This window comes from Muntiacus reevesi, chromosome 15 (assembly GCF_963930625.1).
Source record: "Muntiacus reevesi chromosome 15, mMunRee1.1, whole genome shotgun sequence".
Classification (NCBI taxonomy): Eukaryota; Metazoa; Chordata; class Mammalia; order Artiodactyla; family Cervidae; genus Muntiacus; species Muntiacus reevesi.
The window spans coordinates 31,279,661-31,302,601 of NC_089263.1; the positions used below are offsets into that span (position 1 = coordinate 31,279,661).

Here is a 22,941-nt window from a genome sequence, read left to right on the forward strand (position 1 = left end):
CATTTTCAGCATCTCTTGAGAAGGTTATATACTTTTTCTCCATTAGTATCTGTTTATATAGAAAATTGCTTTGGTAGATGTCCTTATGTTAAACTGTCTTTTCATTCCTGGGAAGAGTCTTCTTTAGTTATGATGTATTTGTTCTCTATTATATTGGTGTTTCTACAACAAGAGCGTTATCTGTACCATGAAGCTTTAATAGAATATGGCATAAAGACCCATCTGAGTCTGTAGGTAATTGTGTATGTTTGTGTGTAGGGGATATTTGACAACTCTTGTTTTTTCATTCACATTTCTTTGATACTCAGTGGTCATTTGTACTTCTAAAAGTGAATCTTAAAAGTTCCTTGGTTCTTCCTCCTCTGCCCTCTAAATGTTAATGTTGTTTAGAGTTCTGTTGTTCATTATTTTTTCATACATATTTATTAGATATTATTAGAGATATTTATTTATGCCAGGCACAGTGCTAGGAGCTAAGTGAATAAAAATAAATATGATCCTTGACTTCGGCTTCCCAGGTGGCTCAGTGGTAAAGAATCCACCTGCTAGTGCGGGAGCCACAGATGTGGGTTCCATCCCTGGGCTGGGAAGATACCCTCAAGGAGGAAATAGCAACCCACTGCAGTCTTCTTGCCTGGGAAATCTCATGGAAGAGGAGCCTGGTGGGCTACAGTCCATGGGATCCAAAGAGTCGGACACAACTGAGTGAGCACGAGCCTTGACTTAACAGAACTTCCCTCCCTCCCGCAATTTTTCCCTTCTATCTGGCTTCCCTACTGCTGGCAGAGTCTTTTTCAGTTGGGAGAGGAGAACTAAACTTATTTTATCCCTTCTCTTAAGGATCTCTGTTGAATCCTTCATGGGTATAGAATTATGGACCTTTCCTGTGTGGCTCAGCCTCTGTGTCAGCTCATCTTCTGCCAATCTCTGTCATATACACTGGGCAAACGACTACACTGTATCCCCCAGTAACCCCCATTCCTTCATGACTCAGCCTTTACACATTAAAAAAAAATACTTTTTTTTCTTTTTTAAAAAATACTGTATTTTAAACAAATATTTATTTTTATTTATCTGGCTGCACCAGGTATTAGTTGCAACACATGGGATCTTTGATTTTTGTTGCAGCATTTGGGGTTTTTAGTTGCAGCATGCATATTCTTAGTTGTGGCATGTGGACTCTAGTTCCCTGACCAGGGATTGAACCTGGGCCCCCTGCATTGGGAGTGCAGTCTTAGCCTCTGAACCACCAGGGAAGTCCACTTTTACACATATTTTGTTTCCTCTAATGAGAATTCTTATCTCTTCCTGGGAAATTTTTATTCATCCTACAAGGCATTCTTTTAAAAAAGATTTATTTTTAATTTTCCTGAGAGTTCGAATCTTACAGTACTCTGTTCATAGATCTTGGAACTTAAACTATAGGATGCTGGCCTATTTATAGGTCTCCATGTTTAAATGATTGTAACCTTCTCAGAATGGGTCTTTTTCTCTCTGAGTTATTTATGTCTGAACAGCTACTGTACTGCTTAGCACAAAGTGTGTGTGTGTGTGTGTGTGTGTGTGTGTGTGTGCGCGCGCGCACGTGCTTAGTCGCTCAGTCGTGTCCAACTCTTGCAACTCACAGACTGTAGCCTCCCAGGCTCCATTGTCCACGGGATTCTGTAGGCAAGAATACTGGAGTGGGTTGCCATTTCCTTCTCCAGGGGTCTTCCCAACCCGGGAATTGAACCCAAGTCTCCTGCATTGCAGTCAAACTCTTCACTGACTGAGCTATGAGGGAATCCCCTAGCACAAAATAGTTCCTCAGCAAATACTTGTAAATGCTTGACTGACCACATGAGTGGATGCCTGAAAGCTCTGCTGTGCTCTTGCCTTGAAGGGAGATGCTGCTGCTACTAGTCATGGAAGATTGCCAGGGAGGAAACAAGTCTCTGAACTAACACAGTGTATACTTTCTTCTTCCCTCTTTCCAAGATGTGTGTGTGTGTTGGGGGGTGGGGAGTGGAGTGAGGTGGTTGTAGGGACATAAACTTAAAAAAGTATATAATTATTAGAATTTTTCTGTTGATTTTAACTTTTAAATTATTAAATACATGAGAACAGCTGTGGAATGATGGGATTTTGATTGACCTTTTCCCTTTTTTTGCAGATTTTCTTTATTACATTATTTCATAACATGATAAAATCAGAAGTTGTTCTTAGAATTTTTTTCTTTCAAGATGCAGTAAAACCCTGTTTAAGGAAACACTGGCTCTTTTAAAATCACATTTTAAGAAAAGGCAAAATTTTCCTGATAAAATGAAAGTATTTGAGAGTAACCAACCAGTAAATACTAATTCAAAGAGACTAGGTTTATTTCCATGTTTGACACAATAACAGAGGGCTAAAGGGAAGATGATAGTTTTTAATTTGAAAATTCAACAGACTTTACCTTGTTACATTAAAGCAAGCTAGTGTATTTTAGTTCAGATTCTGTTTCCTGGCAAATTTATATGGACTAAAGGGATTAACAGACATAACAAGACAATTCACAATGAAGGAAAGGTGGGAAAACAGGCAAAAGAGGAAGGTAATTTACTAATGCATCTGTCACTGAAATTAATGGGGAAATGGCATATTTGCCAAAATACAGAGGTAACCTCATATTTAGTGAAAGGCAGACACTGAGTCTTATATTGAATCATTTTTCTTATTTAGGTATTCAGTGCCTTTTTATTTATTTATTTATTTTGGCTTCAGTGCATGTGTTTGCCCTGCACAAAGTTCCTGTATTATGATGAGAAATACTCTGAAGTCAGTTTGATGCTGTTGAAAAGGATTTGTGCTCAGGATGGCAGTGTTAATCTCCAGAGCTGCCAGTGTAGGGACAAAAGCATTTAGAGTTGGGAGCAAGGGTATAAATACCTCTGGATCTGGCTTTTTCTATGTTGTCAGAGAGCCCTGAATGAGGATAAGTTGCTCCTTTCAAGACTTTTGTCTTGTAGTTGAACACGTATTGGAAATTTCCAATTTAAATTTTTGCTTTTGGATAAAAAGGATTAGAGAGATTGAATTGCTGCAGGCAATTCAAAGAGAGGCAATAGCGGTCACTTGATTTTGAGGAGTTCTATCTCTGTCGAAAGAAGTTTTAGTGTGAAAAGACTGGAGTAAGGAAAAAAAGGAGAAGGAACATTCATTCAGAGACTACCTACCAAGTACCAGGTACTGTGGTGAGTGCTTCCTATCCATTGTCTTATTCAAGCCTTATCCTTTCATGAGGAAATAGAGACTCAGAGAGAAGTATATAATTAAAATAAGCTTCTTTTTTTTTTTTTTTTTTGGCTACACCAGGTCTTAATTGCAGTATGTGGGATCTAGCTCCCCAACCAAAGATTGAACCTAAGGCCCCTTGCATTAGGAACACGAAAGCCCAGTCACTGGACCACCAGGGAATTCCCCTACAATAACCTTTAACTATGCTGAAACAAATCTTACATATACCGAACAAGTTGATTGAGGAAGGTTATAAGTGGCAAGGTTAGTTTTTCTGCACATCAGTTCAGACTTTTTCCCAGAGGAAGACCAAGGCTGTTTGAACTGTGACCACTCCCTAGCCTCCAGATGTTAACAACTTGTGGTTACTCATAAGCCTAGATAGATTCAAACCATTGACCTTGAGCTGAAGTATTTTGTAAGCTGTGACTCACCTTTTACTTAGTTCATTCTTTCACCAGGAAATATACTGAGTATTAATTTCTGGAATTTCAGTGATCCCTTCCGAAGAGTGTACTGCTCGTTAAAATATCTGGGTCTTGTTTTTCTGGTAACAAACAGAACCACAAATTGGTCTATCCTTAATGGTTGTGCCAAATCCTTATTTAAACAGAGGGAGAGATCTGATTAACTCTTTGGAGTGAAGCTGTTAAAGATCTGATTAACTGGAGAGAGGCTGTTGTTGAAAGGTCATCCTTTCTAGCTTCTATAAGACGTTCATCTCTTCCGCCAGAGGAATGGGGATACCGGAGAGTGAATCCGAGGCTGAACATAACGGGTGGTGTATGTGTGTATTTGTATCTGTGAATACCATATCTCTGTTTATCGGATACTGGACTCTCTTCATGCAAGGCCTAGTCAGGCCAAATCTGGAGGAATTGTTCCCGTGCTTAAAGCCAAGAATAACATCCTGACCAGCAGGGAACAGAGGTCAGCTCAAGGCAGCAGTTCTTGGGAGCTACACGACATCAAGAACCTTGAAGGAACTTAGTTTAATAAGAAGGAAGCCAATATGTACCTTGAAGGAAGTGTGTGAAACCTGTATGTCTCTTGTTGTTGTTGTTTGTTTAGTTAGTAAGTCATGTCTGACTCTTTGCGACTCTTCGCGTGAGCTGCAGCATGCCAGGCCTCCCTGTCCATCTCCATCTCCCGGAGTTTGCTCAAACCCATGTCCACTGAGCTGGTGATGCCATCCAACAGTCTCATCCTCTGCCGTCCCCTTCTCCTCCTGCCCTTAGTCTTTCTCACCATCAGGGTCTTTTCCAATGAGTCAGCTCACTGGGATATGAGAAATAAAAAACAATCATCCTAACAGGTGGCGTTCACATCACCTCCTGGTCATCTAACTATATTTTCCCCTCCTACCTGGATGTTGATTTGTCTGTTTATTGTTTTTATTAGAAAAGGAGGAAAAATATATTGTTTTTCTGGTGTTTTATTCTACAGGCAGCTTCAGAGATGCCCAGAAGTGCTGGCTTTAAAAGATGATATGTTAAACAAATAGCCTTTACAAAATCTCCTGGGACCTTCTGGTTTTCCCGAAGTTTTGTCTCTGGGATCTTTATGCTCCAGTTTCTCTTCCGTCTTTCCTCATTCTGATGCTGACCACTCATCCCATAGAGGCAACTCCAACTGTTTTCTGGTGGAGCATTCTAAGTTTGTCCTGTTGTCTTCTCTGGGACTCATTTCTCTGGTCTGACTTCAAGTGGTTCTGGGCCAAAGTGACTGTAAAAGCTTTTCTTCATAGCCTTTATTTCTTGGCTCTTTCTATTTATGCACTTTGTCTGATTAGTTTTGCTGGTTTCCTCCTTTTCCAGCTGATGTGAGGTATATTGCCTCAGCCTCAGGGTTCTAAAGCTCAGATGCAGCCCCAGGCCTCTTAGATTTTGCTCCACTTTGTAAAGTGCCCTTTTCCTTTTCTAGAAATTGGGGCTGTGGCATGAGGTATTGCTGACTCTTCCAGGACTCTAGTTTGCTATTTGTTTAAACACATATGTAGCAATTTGGATTGTATTTGCAAGGTAGGACTTGTTGCCAAGACTCTGAATAGGTCATTGCTGTTACCCTTTCTCCCCTGTTTTTGAACCGAAAAAATAGAGACCATGGTCACATAGTAGGTTGGTCTTACGCCTCTTGAAGCAAACCTCATTTTTGTATTCCTTATATGTAGCATAGCAGTTGGCATTTAGATATTAACAAATAGTTAAATACATAATAGTTTAATTAACACATCTTAACTGTGGGGTTGATTGATCAATGACATTTCAGAATTCTCATCAAGTTGATCACATTTTGGAATCCATATGTGAGAGAAGTTTCTGGTTGGAAGGGACCAAGTAGCAGTATAGGAAATGTTTAGCAATTTAGAATATGCCTGCCAAAAAATCCTGATGTAAATCCTATTCTAAAATGAAGAAACAGAAGGGTGGTTTGGCTAGAGCAGAGACTGGTTAAAACGTAAGGAGAAGTAGGGTGAGGGAGGATAAAAGGACATGGATTGAAAGACAGCAACAATTATGGAAGTAGGCATCTTGTCAGTTGGGGATTAAACCATGTAAATGAAAATTTCCCACCCTCCCCCCAGTAGCAGGTTCTCCACGTTCACACCCCTCCCTCAGACCACTATCCAGAGGAGCTGTTAATGAGCCTCTGGCCACTAGTGTGCAGTTTTGAGGGCTGCTTTATGAAGCACAGAGAGGTCCTGTGAGGTCAGTCAGTGCAAAGAGCAGTTGGCCTTTAGATTCGTTAAATTCGTCGTAATCGTTTTGCTGCCCTCAACAGTATTGCTAATTCCAAAGCCAAAACCATTTTCTAATTGTTTTACTGTGTGTGACCGGCTTACGGGACCAAAACAGCAGCTGAGAACTGCTTTACTGCCCTGTGCATTATGCAGTAACCCTTCAGAGGGGCCCTTTACTTCTTTTTTAGCCTTTAAAAAAAAAACAAAATCAACAAAAAACAAACTCTGCTGTTTTTTTGCTTTGGGGCCAGTAATTTGCATCTTATTTGGGAACCTTCATTATTATTTCTTCATATATCCTTGCACTAAGTAAGCCCTGCTCTCTGAACCTGGCTCTGACTTCTGGCCTCATTGAGTTGTATGAATTGTAATAATTTCTGATTTCAGATCGGTTTCCAACTTTTGTTTTTTCTTGCTGTCTTGGGGTTCAAACTTGCTTAGGCTTGGAGAAAGTGTTGTTTTTTTTTTTTTCTTGTTTATTTTTTGTTTCTGTAAATATATTCTCTAATAATTATTCTTTATTTTCTTTGTCGAACAGGCCACCAAGCAGTTTCTTGAAGAGATTAACAAGTGGACAGTTCAGTACAACGTTTCCCCCCTCTCTTGGAATGTGGCTGTCAAATTCCTCATGGCCCGGAAGTTTGATGTGCTCCGCGCCATTGAGTTGTTTCACTCCTACAGAGTACGTAGCTCAGAGCTGGACCTGCTGTGTGGCACCTGGGCTCTCTATGTTGTTGGTGTCTCTGCCACAGTCTGTACACATGGTGTTTCTCCCCACTCCCGTAAAAAAAAAAAAGTGGAGCAGTATCCACGAGCCCTACCTTGAAGTCAGAAAATCCTTCTGAAGATATTCAGACTCTCCCTAAATAAATTTTTAAAAAAAGGAGAGGGGGATAAGAGGCACTGGGATTAGTTTATGAGTTTAAAACTAAAGCTCACTTACACCCATTTTATGGATCATCTTGTTCAATATTCATTTATTCAACAGGTATTTATTATATACCTACTATGTTCTGGGCGCAGAGATTAGTTTAGAAAGAGAGAGTAAACAAATAATTACAGAAAAGCTATGATAGGACAAAACTCTGTTGTGTGGAAAGCACAATAAGGAGACTGAGGAAGCTTTCCCAAAGGAAATGACTTCTAAAGTAAGAAGAGTGAGTAGGAATCGGACAGTGGGGGAGTATGGCAGAGAGAACAGCAAGTTCAGATGCCTGGTGGCAAGAGGGAAATTGAGCTGAACGGAAATGCTCAGTAGGGGTGGGGGTATGGCAGGAGATTGAGCAACAGAGGTAAACAAGGCCAGATCAGAGAGTATCTGCTTTTTTTTAAGTGCAGAGAAATTCATTGGCAGTATAAACAGCAAAATGTGTTGATCAAATATGCTTTCTGGAAAGATTTTTTTCACTGTGCTTTAGAGGATGGATCAGAAGGGCTATAGCGGAGACAGATCCATTAGAAGGCTGCTATACTTACTAGGAGAGAGATGATTGACATGTCATTAAGCATAGTGTTAGCGGGAATAGAGAAAAAGTAGGTAGATTCTAGAAGTGAAATTGATAGAACAGAGTTACTTAAATTGGTGTGTGAGGAAAGGGGAGTAGTGGATTCCAGGTCTCTGACTTGGGCAACAGAGTGGTAAATGGTGGTGGGATTTACTAATTAAGAGACACTGAAGGGGTATCGGTATGTGGACAGAGTAGGCCATGAGTTCAGTTTGGCCATGTTAAGGTTGAAGTGCCAGTAGGATAGCCAAATAGACATGTCCTTCAAGCAGTTGAGATATGAGTCTAGGGTTTGGGAAAGAAGGCTGGACTGGAAGTAGAGACTTCAGAGTGCCCAGAGTAGAATATTGCAGCTAAATACTGGAGCCATGAGAATGGGGGTGGGCATCTGGGAAGAGAGTGAGGAGTAGGGATATGTGTAGAGCAGAACCATATTTCATACTTTTTGCTTTTTTCTCAGTATTGTTTGTTAAAGTTAAATTTTCATGGTTTAAGTAAGACATGTACTCTCTTGTGATTCCAGCATGCATACTGTCTTCACTTGCTGCCTTGCCTCTGCAGGCATTTGAATTTGATTTTGGGATGAATTGGGGAAGAATGTGAACAGAGACCTAGTTTGTTGTATTCACCACAGTGTTCTTAACACTTAGCTCAGTGCCTGGCACATAATACTTGCTCTACAAATATTGACAGAATGAGTGAATGAGTCGGTGAGTGAAATGAGTGAATAAATGAGTGATAAAAAGCCCACAAAAAAGTCTTAGAAGGAGTAGCTGAAGAAATAGAAGAACCAAGAGAGTATTTTTTTTAAAAAATAAAAAAAGAATCTCTTAGGAAAAAGAGAATGTGAGTGGTCAGCCTTATTAAAAGGAGGACTGAAGATGCACACTGGTCCTAGTCACTGGAGCAGGAGCTCTGGTTTGGTATGGTTAGACTGGGAGGAAATGAGAATGTGATTGAATGAGTGTTGAGGGAGCTGAGGGTGAGCTTGAAGAATCTGACTGTGAAGATGAATTAAAATGAGGTCATGGCAATGGCAACCCACTCCAGTACTCTTGCCTGGAAAATCCCATGGATGGAGGAGCCGGGTAGGCTGCAGTCCATGGGGTCGCTAAGAGTCGGACGCGACTGAGCGACTTCACTTTCACTTTTCACTTTCATGCATTGGAGAAGGAAATGGCAACCCACTCTAGTGATCTTGCCCGGAGAATCCCAGGGACGGGGGAGCCTGGTGGGCTGCCGTCTATGGAGGGGTCACACAGAGTCAGACACGGCTGAAGTGACTTAGCTGCAGCAGCAGCATTGTAGCTATTGTTGCAGAGGATACTAAGGGAGCGGGGGATGGCTCCTGTTTAAGACAGGAGAGGCCTAAGCCTGGATGAGGTGTTAAGATATGTGCTTCCAGACAGTTTAGGTGCATATTTTAATATCAGTGCTGCTGCATGTTTAAGAAGTTTAGCTTTGCACTCTAATGATTGATACATATTGGTTGGTCTTCAGGGTTAGGCTTCTCACTGATTCAAAGGAGAGATCCTAAGCTCTGAGGGGCTAGTAAGATAGCATTGGACAAGAATTCTGCTAACAGTTGGCCTAGAGGAAGGTTACTAAAGGAATTCCTGATTCAGTAAGCTGATTTCTAAAATCCCTTATCTCTGAGATTTGGTGGTTACATAAAGCTGTCATGAATATACAGTATTTTTATATTAATTTATCTTGTTTTATTTTTAGGAAACACGAAGGAAGGAGGGCATTGTGAAGCTGAAACCTCATGAGGAACCTCTCCGTTCTGAGATCCTTAGTGGAAAATTCACCATCTTAGTGAGTATTTATGAAACTCTCTTGTAACATTTCTTTATTTCCTTTTGTAGCTATTATTCTCTTTGGACTTTGTTCCTAGATATCTTATCCTGAATCTAGAGTGTCTTAATAGTGGGGATGCAAAACAGCTGTGAAGTTTGGCATAAAATTATTCTAGTAATAATTGAAATAATTGAAACTCAGTTGTATAGTAGTTTTAGAAAAATTTCTTCATTGGTCCATTGAGGTCAGTCAGGACCTTTGGGAGGTGTGTCAGAGCCCTGTCCTTTATTTAACGTAAGTTCTCTCCACTTAGAGACCACAGCCTTTCAGGTAAGTGTCCAATGGTACTTTTAAGGCAGAGCATGGAAACCATGGTCGTATTCTATGGTTTTCTCCTGTTGCTTTTTCTTTGCTATCCTGCCTGGGAAATTAGCTAGGCAGCCAATATAGACCATTGTTTAATTTAATTTCTCTGTACTTGAAGAGTTAAGAGAGTGTGGTTTTTTCCTATTATAGGAATATGATCCTGGGAGTGCTGAGAGTCAGATATGGGATGATTAAAAAGCTTTTTTCCTTTTCTGGAGCAATTGATGCAAGTCAGAGAAGTATTATCAATATCTGTGCTCTTTATGGCAAACCTTTGTCCAGGCTATAAGAAGCCTCAGTGATTTCTGTGATTTTTCTATTTGGTATCTAAATATTTCTTGTTTTGTTTGCTCTAGAATGTTCGGGACCCAACAGGAGCCTCTATCGCCCTCTTCACTGCCAGATTACATCATCCCCACAAGTCAGTCCAACATGTGGTACTTCAGGCTCTGTTTTACTTGCTGGACAGAGCTGTGGATAGGTGAGCTTGGACATTATCTTTTGGGTGTTCTACATCCAGATGGGAAAGTGACAGTGTTTGATTTGATTAAACTCAGCAGTGCATTCACCATGCTCCTAGGATGTGCCTTAGGCAGTGCTATGAATAGAAAACACTCCATGTCCTTAAGGGCCTGGCCTGTTTCCAGGTACTATCAGAATGATGGGTATTCTGCATCCTTACCTGCTTGGCTCTATTTCAGGGTAACGGAAGCTAAGAAAGCTAATTTGTTTCCAGGTACTATCAGATTAATGGGTATTCTGCATCCTTACCTGCTTGGCTCTATTTCAGGGTAACGGAAGCTAAGAAAGCTAATTAACTAGCCATTCTTAGTGTACTGAGAATTACTTATTGAAAGAGTGTGAAGGTAAGATGACCTGTGCTGGTTCTTTCTGACCATTCTCCCCTGGTATTGATTTTCAAAACCCTCTGGAGCCTCAGTTTCTTTATCTGTAAAAGTAGAATAATGCTAAGGATTTTAAGAATCAACATTCAGGAGAGAGGAGTCCAAGAGCATAAGTTAAGCAGAATCATCTTTATAAATAAGTGTACTGTGTATTCAGTCGCTCAGTCGTATCTGATTCTTTGCAATCCCATGGACTGTAGCCAAAAGAACCAGCTTGGGTCATGTCTCCATTCCTGCCCTTAGGTAAATAGTATTATTACTATTATGTAGACAAAGAAACTTAGGCCCCAGGAAGTTCTGTGGCTTTTTTACAATCATCACATATTGATTGAACTAAGTCTAAGATCCTGGTTTCTTCACTCTTGGTCAGAACTATCTGTACTCCTACTATGCTATTTTTCTCTTCTACATCCTTTTTTCCCTGGCGCTCACCATTTACAGTGTGTTATTGCTCCCAGTGTCGTTGACAGGTCTTCTGGGTTAGAAGTGATATATCAAGGGCTGAGCCTGGAGATGGTGAGAGGCAGCTATGCACTTCAGTCATACTTCTGTTCTTAGAGGATGGGGACAGCTGAAGGATTTTCTGAGGTGGGGCTCTGTGTCTAGTTCACTTGGCTGCTGCCTTGTTAATATTACTTTCATTTACTTAGCTTCTGCTGGTGGTGTTCAGGGGGAGACACATCCAAACCACACCCGCAGCATTATTCTAAAAAAGAGAAGTTACTAAGGAGAAAGGATTTCTCAGTTCTTCTTTCTTATGATTGTTCTTCAGACATAATTTCTGGAATAGAATTCCCTTTGAAATGTTTCTTTACCTCAGGGGGTTGAGTGGAAGGCTCGTTTACCAGGAAATTTAGCATTGGCTTCCTCTTTGAGCAGCTTAGAGTCAGAGCCTTCATACAGGCATGACAGTGACCAAAGCTTGCTTTTTCCAGTGAGAGTATTGAATCCCTTAGGAATACCACACAGGTAAACACAATTAAAACTTTGTTCTCATGATCTCCATCACTTTCTTAAAAATCCTAGGTGACTCCTCATTTTTCAGAGGGTGCATGTAAGCTAAATAAATGTGAGCCCTTTTTTCCCCCTAAATGAAATATTCTGCCAGTGAGTAGAAATTTTTGTTTTCCTTTGTTACCTTGAACCAGAATGGAAGAGGAGGAAACCCTTTCTCTTCACTAAATCTTGTCGTTTCGTGAAGGCCCAATTTCTGTGCCTGGCTCCCTCACCCCTCCAACTAGTCATAAAATTCTTTCTACTCTGACTTTAATAGCAGTTATTACTAATACCAATCATTTTGTATTTAATTATACATCCAGTCCAACTCTCACATCCATACATGACCACTGGAAAAACCATAGCCTTGACTAGATGGACCTTTGTTGGCAAAGTAATGTCTCTGCTTTTTAATATGCTGTCTAGGTTGGTCATAACTTTCCTTCCAAGGAGTAAACGTCTTTTAATTTCATGGCTGCAATCACCATGTGCAGTGATTTTGGAGCCCAAGAAAATTAAGTCTGACACTGTTTCCACTGTTTCCCCATCTATTTACCAGGAAGTGATGGCACCAGATGCCATGATCTTAGTTTTCTGAATGTTGAGCTTTAAGCCAACTTTTTCACTCTCCTCTTTCACTTTCATCAAGAGGCTTTTTAGTTCCTCTTCACTTTATGAAGAAAGCTGAACATGAAGAATTGATGCTTTTGAACTGTGGTGTTGGAGAAGACTCTTGAGAGTCCCTTGGACTGCAAGGAGATCAACCAGTCCATCCTAAAGGAGATCAGTCCTGAGTGTTCATTGGAAGGACTGATGCTGAAGCTGAAACTCTAATACTTTGGCCACCTCATGTGAAGAGCTGACTGCTGACTTATTGGAAAAGACCCTGATGCTGGGAGGGATTGGGGGCAGGAGGAGAAGGGGACGACAGAGGTTGAGATGGTTGGATGGCATCACCGACTCGATGGACATGAGTTTGAATAAACTCCAGGAGTTGGTGATGGACAGGGAGGCCTGGTGTGCTGCGGTTCATGGGGTCGCAAAGAGTCGGCCACGAGTGAGCGACTGAACTGAACTGAACCTTATGATGTCATTTATCATATGCTTTTCTTTTTCTTTTTTTTTTTTTTACCTACCACTGGATGGTAAGCTCTAGGAGGACAGGAAACCTTCTTTTCAACATTATATGATGGAAAATTCCCAAATCCCCATGGTGGAGAGGAAATCGTATCATCAACTTTCACATGCCTATCATTCATCTTCTTTTACAGTGATCTGAAACCAGTCTTGTTTTGTTGATAGCCCCTCACCCACCCTTTTACCTTTGACTATTTTGAAGCAAATGCCAGAAGCAGCGGTAGTCTTCTTGGTGTTCCCAGTTATATCCTAGTCCAGGAATCAATCTCAATAGGGTAAGGAAGCAGTTGTTCTTAGTAGGGAACTATTGTTGTTATTGAATGATAAGCCTTATATTCTGTACCCAGGGAAGTAAAAATGCTATTGCATTTGTATTTCACATGCCTTCAAAGGATGAGCAGTTTTAGGTCTAGGAATATAGAATCTGCATCATTATGCATTATACCTTCTTTTATTAAATTCTATTTCCTCTGGTGCTGATTTCTCTTTGTTTCAATTCCCCGCCACGGGCTGGAGCTTTGAGGGGGAAAACCTGTAATTCTTCTAGTTTGGTGTGGAGAGAAGGGAAATCTGTAGATGTGGGCAGTCTACTCAGTGCTGGGCCACTCATTTAACAGCATCTTTGATCTTAATAAATTAGTCTCTCTAGGGTTGTGAAAGCATGAGACAAGATATAGCTCTCACTTTAACATGTGAGGGGCCATTTGAAATTAAGCCTGCTGTAGAAGCTTGGTTCTACTTCAGAGATTTTTGAAGTGCTACTTCATGGATAGGTGCTTCTGACTTGGATTCTGTTGAAAGGATGAAGTTATGGAGGTTTCCAGGAGGTAATGCCAGAAACAAAAAAATAAGGATACAAAGTTACATTGAGATTCCTGATTTCAGGAATTTGCTTTGTGTTAAAATTTTTTCTTGAATATAAATACATGTGAAAACTATTGCTATCATCTGTGAATAGTCCAATCAGATAATTTATTTCTAGCAGTCATTTAGGTGTGCAGATCAGAAGCAGGTAAAGATCGGGCTTGGTGGAAGACTACAACTTTAGGAATTAAGGAGATTGGACCAAGTAATATTTTTTGTTCCTAACTTCAATCTGGGAATAGGCCCACCAACTCTTTATCTACTTTTTAAGATGCCTCCCAAAGACCATTAGTAGGTTTTTCTCTTCCTTCATTAAAGTCATAAGAGATAAATATATCATCATTGAGTTTAGAATTTTGTTTACAGTTTTTCCTAGGCCCACAGTGTTTTCTTAGTGATGGGCTTCTAGGCCACTGAATTACAATTCTGTGACCATTCATTATATTTGCAAGGACTGTGCTGTGGACTGTGGAGGGTAATGAGGTGAACAAAACATGTTTTTGCCCTCTAGGGGAGAATGAGATCGCTACACAAAATTGGAGTGCATTAAGAGACGCTAGAAAAATTTGTGGGGCTTCAGAAAGGTTTGTGGAGCTTCAAGGGGTGTGAATGATGGTAGTACATTTGGTGACAATTATCAGGGAGACCTTCATGGAAGAGGAAACTTTTTGAGTTAAACATAGTATGGTACAGAATTTGGATAGTCAGATTCAGAGATAAAGGAGAAAACAGTTCAAATTTTGATAACCTAGTTGCTCTGGAACATTCTCAGACTATGAGTTTGGTACTTGATGAATCTGGATAAATATGCATCAATAAGTATAATTCCATTTCCAACATGTGGGGTTTTTCCTCCATATTGTCAAGGAGTTCTCCCCCACGAACTGGGCATTTGGCAGTTCAACTCAACTCTGACACTATATACCTGGAGATAGCCTCAGATTACACAAGTTAAGGGTTTAGTCCTAAAAGACTGTCTCTTCAGACATCAGTGGCAAGTCCAGGTTGTCATCTCCGCTTCTGATCATAGATCAAAGGTTCCAGTGCCCCCTCCTTGGTTTGATTAATTTGCTGGAGCAGTTTATAGAACTCAAACATTGTACTTAATATGTTACCAGTTTATTATAAGAGGGTATAATTTAGGAACAGCCAAATGGAAGAGATGCATAGAGGGAAAGTTTTGGGGAAAGGGGCATGGAGCTTCCATGCCTTCTCTGAAGGGAAGTCGCTCAGTCATGTCTGACTCTGTGACCCCATGGACTGTAGCCTACCAGGCTCCTCCATCCATGGATTTCTCCAGGCAAGAGTACTGGAGTAGGTTGCCATTTCCTTCTCCAGGGGATCTTCCCTCCCCAGGGATTGAACCCAGGTCTCCTGCATTGCAGGCAGATGCTTTACTATCTGAGCTGCCAGGGAAGCCCCTAGATGGAGGAGATGCATAGAGGTAAAGGTATGGGGAAAGGGGCATTGAGCTTCTATGCCCTCCCTGAGAGGGCTACATGTGTTCATCTGCGTGTGTTCATGTGTTCATCAACCTGGAAATTCTCCAAATCGTGTCCTTTTGGCATTTTATGAAGGCTTCATTCATTGCAAGGCATGATTGATTAAATCATTGGCCATTGGTGACTGAGTTCAGTCTCCAACGCCAGTCCTCTTCCTGGGTGTGGGAGGGTGGGACTAGAAGTTCCAACCCTTTCTAATCATGTGGTTGGTTCCTCTGGCAAACAGCCTCCATCCTTAGATGTCCTAAGAGCATTCCAAGGGTCACCTCATTAATATAGCAATGGATACCTTCCTTGCTTTCCTAGGAAATTCTAAGTTATAGGAATTCTGCCAGGAAACAGGGTCAAAGTCCAAATATGTATATCTTATTATAAATTCTTTTTAAGGCTGGTGTTTAGGGAAGGCAGTTATTTTGGTCCCATATGTGTCCCACACTCTCTGTGTTCTTTGTTTTTGACCCAGGTTTTCAATCTGCCTCATCCATCTTATTACTTATAAATATTTTTGTTCAATGATTGGTTTACAGCTTTGAAACTCAGAGGAATGGACTGGTGTTTATCTATGACATGTGCGGTTCTAATTATACCAACTTTGAGCTGGATCTTGGCAAGAAAGTCCTAAACTTGCTAAAGGTAAGGAAGAGCTGTGAGAGGACCCTTTCAACCCTCCTTCAACGGTTCATTTTTTCTATTCTTTGTGAGATTTAGGAATGATGTAAACTTCAGAATTATGTTCAATGTAAAGGTCACCTGTAAGTGATGACCAATATCTGCTTACTCAGAATAAGAAACAGTCTTAAAAGTAAAATGGAAAGAATTAAAATGCACAGGAACAATGAGTTGTAAAGGTGGAATGTCTCTTTTTCGGAGTTTTGTAGAATAAAAATTAATGAAGGCTAGGAATGGTCATTGTCTTGAAAAATGTAACCTAGCCACTGATTTTCAGACTCTTTGTCTTAGTCTAATCAGAACCATGTTTTCCATTGTAATTTAGTTCACAAAAGTATATGTACACTAACTCCACACACACATATAAAGTTATATACAGAGATAGTTTCTTATTCTCTTATCTCAAACTCTTAGGTCCAGAGGTGTTATTTAATATTTTGAACTTTAAAAGATAATATGGTATGTATGTCACTCTAGTATCAAATATTCCTGCAATGAAATGTATTATTCATAATGAGTAGAGAAGAGCAAAGGTTATAAACAGCCTATGAAATTTCAGGTCAGAGTTTGCTGTCGGATGGATTTTTGCACCAGACTAACAATAGAAACCAGTGGTTTCAGAGATGTTTAGATTTCAGAATCCAAGGATATAGGTGTAAAGATCTTTGTGTGCAATTTATAAAACAAAATTAAAAATGTTTCATAAGACAGACTTTACCTTTACTTTACTCTGTACAGTCACTTTGATTATTCTGTTCTATATCATATTTTTAAAGTGTCAGTCATGACTTACTGAATTGATTTCAGGACCCGCTGCATGACAACCTGCAGTGGGAAAAACATTCACCCAGGAGTCTGTGTAGTCTTTGTTCTAGTACCTCACTTGGGAGTACTGTGGAACGGGATGTTTAGAAGTGTTTGTTTACTACTACAGCTTTCTTTACAGCAGAAATTATATAAAAAGAATATTATACTGCATGTTGTTCACTGGGACTTGCATTTTTACACTCATCACTGCGTTGCTAAAATTGCTAGTGTGTTTTGTAGCTGATATTCATTCCTTTTTAATTGATGGTTGAAGGATTCATGCCTTTTAATTCCTCATCCATTGGTAAATATACCATTTTGTGTATCCACTTCTATTAATGGCTCCTTGGGTGGTTTTCTGATTTTTGCTATTAATATTATGGACAGTGCTGCTGTGAACATTCTTATAGATGTCTTCTGGTGCATGTGTGAAAGAATATCTCTAAGGCAGAATGTACATCTGTGCTTTATGTGCAAAGAGAGCATGTATGTTTGGACTGTTTTTCCCATTCCCGGTCTTCTCAGAACTAATTTCACCCTTTGGGGTTGATAACCACCCCCAATGAAAATGCTCTAGAGTATACATCTAGGAGTAGAGTTACTGGGTCATAAGGCCTGGGAAGATTCAGTTTTATAAGGTAGTGTTTAACTGTTTTTCAAAATGGTTGTGCCTCTCTACCATGTGTAAATTTTCCACATCCTCTCCAATACATGATAATGTCATACTTCTTAATTTTTCCCAATCAACAGGTATAAAATGGTATCTTGTGATATAACTCAAAATCTCTTTTATTAGTGTGATTAAGTATCTCTTCATGTATTTATTGGCCATTTATGTTTTCTTCTGCACAGTGCCTATTTGTGACTTTTGCCCATTTTCCTATCATCCATTTATGTAGTTGTTTATATATTAGTACTAATCTCTTTGTGTGAATGTCAGGCTTCCCTGGTAGCTCAGAGGGTAAAGAATCTGCCTGCAATGCAGGATACCCAGGTTTAATCCCTGGGCCGGAAACATCCCCTGGACGAGGGCGTGACAACCCACTCCAGTATACTTGCCTGGAGAATCTCGTGGATAGAGGAGCCTGGTGGACTATAGTCCATAGGGTCACAAAGAGTCAGACATGAGTGAGCAACTAACACACACACACACACACTTGTATGTACGTACATACATACACATGTATATACATACATACACATGTATATACATACATATACTCAGTTTATAGCTTGCTTTTTCACTTTTTGTAGAGTCCTTTTGACTAACAAAAGTTCTTCATTTTAATATGGTTAAATGTGTCTGTGTTTAATTTCTGCTTAATACATTTTGCATCATAAGTCCTTCCCTATTCCAAAGTCAGAAAAATAATATTAAATATTTATTTTTTACTGCTCTACCACTGATTCCACCATGTGTATTAATTTTTTAATTAATTTGTTATTGTGATAAAATATACACTTATACACAATCTTGTGGTTAGTGTTGTAACAATTTTGAATGTACAGTTCAGTAGCATTAAGTAAATTCACAATGCAACCCATTACCACTATCCATTTTCAAAACTGTTCATCATCCCACACAGAAACTCAGTGCTCATTAAACAGTATATCCCCACTCCACCCCACAGTCCCCAGTAACCTGTCATCTACTTTCTGTCTCTATGAATTTGCCTATTTTAGGTCCTCTTGTAAATGGAATCATGCAGTATTTGTCCTTTGTGTCTATTTTATTTCACTTAGCCTAGTATTTTTAAGGTTCGTCTGTATTGTAGCATGTATCAGAATTTCATTCCTTCTGAAGGCTGAAATATTCTGTCGTATGTATATACCGTGTGTTGTTAATCCATTCACCTGTCAAAGGACAGTTGGGTTGTTTCCACGTTGGGGCTGTTGTGAATGCTGCTGTGGACCCTGGTGTTACAGCATCTGTTTGAGTCCTTGCTTTCAATTCTTTGGTGTGTATGCCTACATGTGGAATTGTTAGATCATATGGTGATTCTACATTTAATTTTTTGAGGAGCTATTTTCTTTTAAAAGTTTAAAATTTTGTTTTTGTCATTTAAGACCTTAATCCATCTGGAGTTGATTTTCGAGTATGGTATGAGATGTAGGAATCTGACTTTTTTTCCATATGGATAGCTATTTTTTTTTCCAGTTTTGCATACTAAATAGCTTCTCCACAACATAGGCCTTTTACTTGTCAGTTTTAACAGAGTCACAATAACTTGGTAAGTTAATATATCATAGACAATTTTAACTATCTAACCATCTTTCTGTATTATTCAGATTGTTTTCAGGTTTAAATAATACTATTATGATTATTTTCGCTCTTTCTCTTAAATTATTTTAAGAAAATATTTCTGAGAGTTGGATTATTTGGCTAAAGATTATGAATATTCTTGTGTCTCTCTTTATACATCACTAGGTTACCCTCAATAAAAGTGGAAAAGAAATTTACATTGTCACCAACAAATAAGAGTATCTGTTTCCTTTAACTATCCCAGTAATGCATTCTATAATTTTTCTCCTTTTTTAAGTATAGAATTTTAAAATAATAGTATCCTTTTTTTTGTTGTTTTAACTCCTTATAAACATTATATCTTTTTCTTCAAATGTTCTTTTGCTGTTTGTATGTCCTCCTTTATTTGCTGCAAAATAATGAAAATACTGTATATGTTTTGTTGTATAAATTCAAACAGAATGAAATAAAAGTTTGGTTGCCTTAAAATCCATATATCTATATGTTCTCTTTAGTGACTTGTTGCTCCGTCATTAGGAATAGATAAAATTTTAAATGCAGTTCCCTACCATCCTCATTCTTATGAAAGTTATAAATAGAAGTTTATCTTTATTTTTTTTTAATTTATTTTTTTTTAAATTTTTTATTTTTCAGTGGGTTTTGTCATACATTGACATGAATCAGCCATAGAGTTACACGTATTCCCCATCCCAGTCCCCCAACCCACCAGAAGTTTATCTTTAATGCACAGTCTCACACTTTAGATTTCTATTCAGTGTGAATTAATTTCCAGTAGTTACTGTGGTGAGGATTTGGATGAAAATACAACACTATAATAAAAGTATAAATAATCTTTGACTTCCTAAGTTGCTCTGAATAGATTCTCCCCATCTTGGTAACTTTCTTAGGAGTAATTCTTGTTTTAAATTTTAAAATGTCATAACCTATTTTAGTTGCCATCATATGGATTCTTAACTATTGTTTTAGATGAACCATTTAAACCATACAGTGTGAAATTTATCTTTACTAGACAATGTAGAATTTGTTTAGCCCAAAGAATAAATGTTTATTTTTCTGATTATGAAATACATGACTGGGACTTCCCTAGTGGTCCAGTGGTTAAGAGTCTGCCGTCCAGTGCAGGGGACACAGGTTCGATCCCTGGTTCAGGAGGATTCCACATGCTGTGGGGAAACTAAGCCCGTGCACCACGACTCCTGAGTCAGCGCTCTAGATCCCGCGCACCACAACTAGAGAGTAGCCCCTACTTGCTGCCACTAGAGGAAGCCCACTTGCTGCAGCAAAGAAGACCAAGTGCAGCCGAAAATAAATAAATGAATGAGTTTAAAAAAGAGAGAAATATATGACTAAAAGTACATTAATTTTCAGAAAATTTATTAATGCTGACACTTATAAAGTAATATTTGTTAACACTTACTGAATGTTTTGAATACAGTTCTAACTTCATGCTTTAAATTAATTAATCCTGATATCATTAATCCTCAATTAATCCTGATATCATTCCCGTGAGTTGTGATGGCTATTGCTATCACTGTACCCATTTTGTAGATCTAGAAACTTAGGCCTAGAAAATACAAGAACTTGCTGAAGGTAATACAGTTAATAAGTACAGCTGCTGCTGCTGCTAAGTCGCTTTTGTCATGTCCGACTCTGTGTGACCCCATAGACGGTAGCCCACCAGGCTCCCCCGTCCCTGGGATTCTCCAGGCAAGAACACTGGAGTGGGTTGCCATGCCCTCGTCCAGGGGATCTTTCCAACCCAGGGATCGAACTGATGTCTCATTATGTCTCCTGCATTACCAACCAGGTTCTTTATCACTAGCACCACCTGGGAAGCCGGACAGTGAAGGGGGACATGGGTTCAATCCCTGGTCTGGGAAGATCCCACATTCTGGGGAGCAGTTAAGCTTAGGTGTCACAACTAGTGAGCCTGTGTGCGGCAGATACCGAAGCCCCCCAGGCCCTACAGCCTGTGCTCTGCAACAAGAGAAGTCCATGGGGTCGCAGAGTCAGATAGACTGAAGTGACTTAGCAGCACCGCTGCATTGTCAGGCAGATTCTTAGCCACTGGCAACACCAGAGAAGTCCCTTGCAAAAACTGTTCCTGTTGTTGATATACCAAGCAGAAAAAATGTTTATTTTATTTTTTGTGTGTTGTTATAAAGGCTTCAGTGAACATCGTTTTACATTTATTTTTGCATATTTGGTCAATTATTTCCTCAGGATAAATTTCTGTAAGCAGATATTTGTGGTCAAAATGTAGACACATTTAAAATTTGATAAATATTGCCAAATAGTCCTCTAAAAACTTAGTTCAGATTTGTACTCCCATCAACATCCTTGTTTGCTAGATTCTCATCATCATTTATTATTTGGATTTTAATCATATCCATATCTTTATTTGGTTTTTTTTATTACTGATGAACTTTAACTTATTTTCACGTTTAACATCAGTATTTCTTTAAAAAAAATTTTTCTGCTTATATATTCTACCCACTTTTCTGTTGAAGTGTTTGTCTCATTGATTTGCAAGATTTGTTATTAAGAATATTAGAAATATTATTAAGTATGTGTTACCAGCATTTTTGCAGTTTATAATTTGCTCAACATGACGGTGTCTTGTCATAATACTATGTTTTCTTAATTTTTCATTATAGTTTTAATATACTGTATTACATATTTTACATTTAATAATATGCACAGTACATAATATTATGGACAAAATAATTTGTTTTCAAATAGCTGTCTTGGTGACATTTGTTAACTAATACACTTTTTCCCCTACTTACTTCGGGTAACACCTTTATCTTATACTAAATTTCCATATGGTAAGTGTGTCTATTTCTGGACCCCCTGTTCTATTGATCTAGGCATCCAGACCAACATATTCACTTTTTTAATTTATTGTAGCCTTGTAATGAAGTTTAACATTTTATAGGATAAGCTTCCCTGTATTCTTTTATTTCTAAAAATTGTTTTGACTATTTTTACACTTACTATTTTACATGCACTTTTGTGTGCTTTTATTTAAATTTTTACTGGTATATAACATGCATACTAAAAGCAAACTTTATACCTGTTTTTTAATTATAAAAACAAAAAAAAAGGTAATTTAAAGAAAAGTCTCTAACCCCTCCTTCACATACCCCAGTGACATTCCACAGAGGTAATCACTTTTTCAGAATTGTAAATCTGTTGAGAAGATGCTTTTAAAAAATCATCTTTTGATTAGATGAACATTAGAGTCATTCATTCAAGTTCTGGTAGATAAGACACTTTGGGATTCAATTTGGATATAATGAATTAATTTAAGGAGAATTGACTTTCAGCCTCATCTTCACCTGTCCAGGAATGCTTTGTTTTATGGATTTTTTAAAGTCTTTTGCTATGTCTTTCAATAAAATTTAAAAACTACATGTCTTACATGTTTCTTAGGATGTATATTCTTAAGCTTAAAAATGTGCATGTTTATATGTATAAACATAGTAATCTCCAGGGATAAATCATCTTTTTTGTAAGACCAGTATCATATAGGGAGAGAGATGGTGCTTTTGTGTACAAATACTGTTATAAACCAGAGGCTTTTTTACCATTATACTTTTATGGTGATTATTATTTATAGGGTGGCTGATTTTCTCATATTTATCTTTCATATTTTAAAATGCTATTACAGTACTTTAAAATACTATTATATAGCTGGGAATAATTTCTTCCCAGTAGAAGGACAGTATTACTCATTACCCCTGCCTATGAACAGGACTGGAATGTTTAGAAACTAAATGAAACAAAGAGCTGTGGCTTAAAAAGAAATAATTTTTAATTCTTATGCCTTCTGCAGATCAGGGTGTCTCCTTTCTTTTAGACCTCATTTGTCCTCATACCCAGGAGATCATATTGATTGACTGACTGAGTAAATATATAAATAGATAAGAGATGAGTGGAAAATGATTATAAACACACAGATATCAATATAAAGGAAAGATTATAAGAAATGTTTCATGTTCATTTTATTTTTGATCTAATTGTTCCTTAAAGTTTTAATAATTAGAACATAAGGATGCATACATGTATGCTGACAAGAACAGTTAGAGTAGTGTTGATCTATAAAGCTTATATAGACAAGAACATAGTA

The 22,941-nt window shown here is 38.6% G+C and overlaps 1 protein-coding gene across 1 annotated transcript in view; it reads left to right on the top strand.

Moving 5' to 3' along the window:
* PTPN9 (protein tyrosine phosphatase non-receptor type 9) overlaps positions 1-22,941 on the top strand; it is a 73,603-nt gene that overhangs the window by 27,750 nt on the left and 22,912 nt on the right. The window contains exons 2-5 of the mRNA XM_065906797.1: positions 6,534-6,677; positions 9,229-9,318; positions 10,023-10,147; positions 15,598-15,703. Coding sequence (XP_065762869.1) covers positions 6,534-6,677; positions 9,229-9,318; positions 10,023-10,147; positions 15,598-15,703 — 465 coding nt within the window. The remainder of the gene's footprint in view (positions 1-6,533; positions 6,678-9,228; positions 9,319-10,022; positions 10,148-15,597; positions 15,704-22,941) is intronic.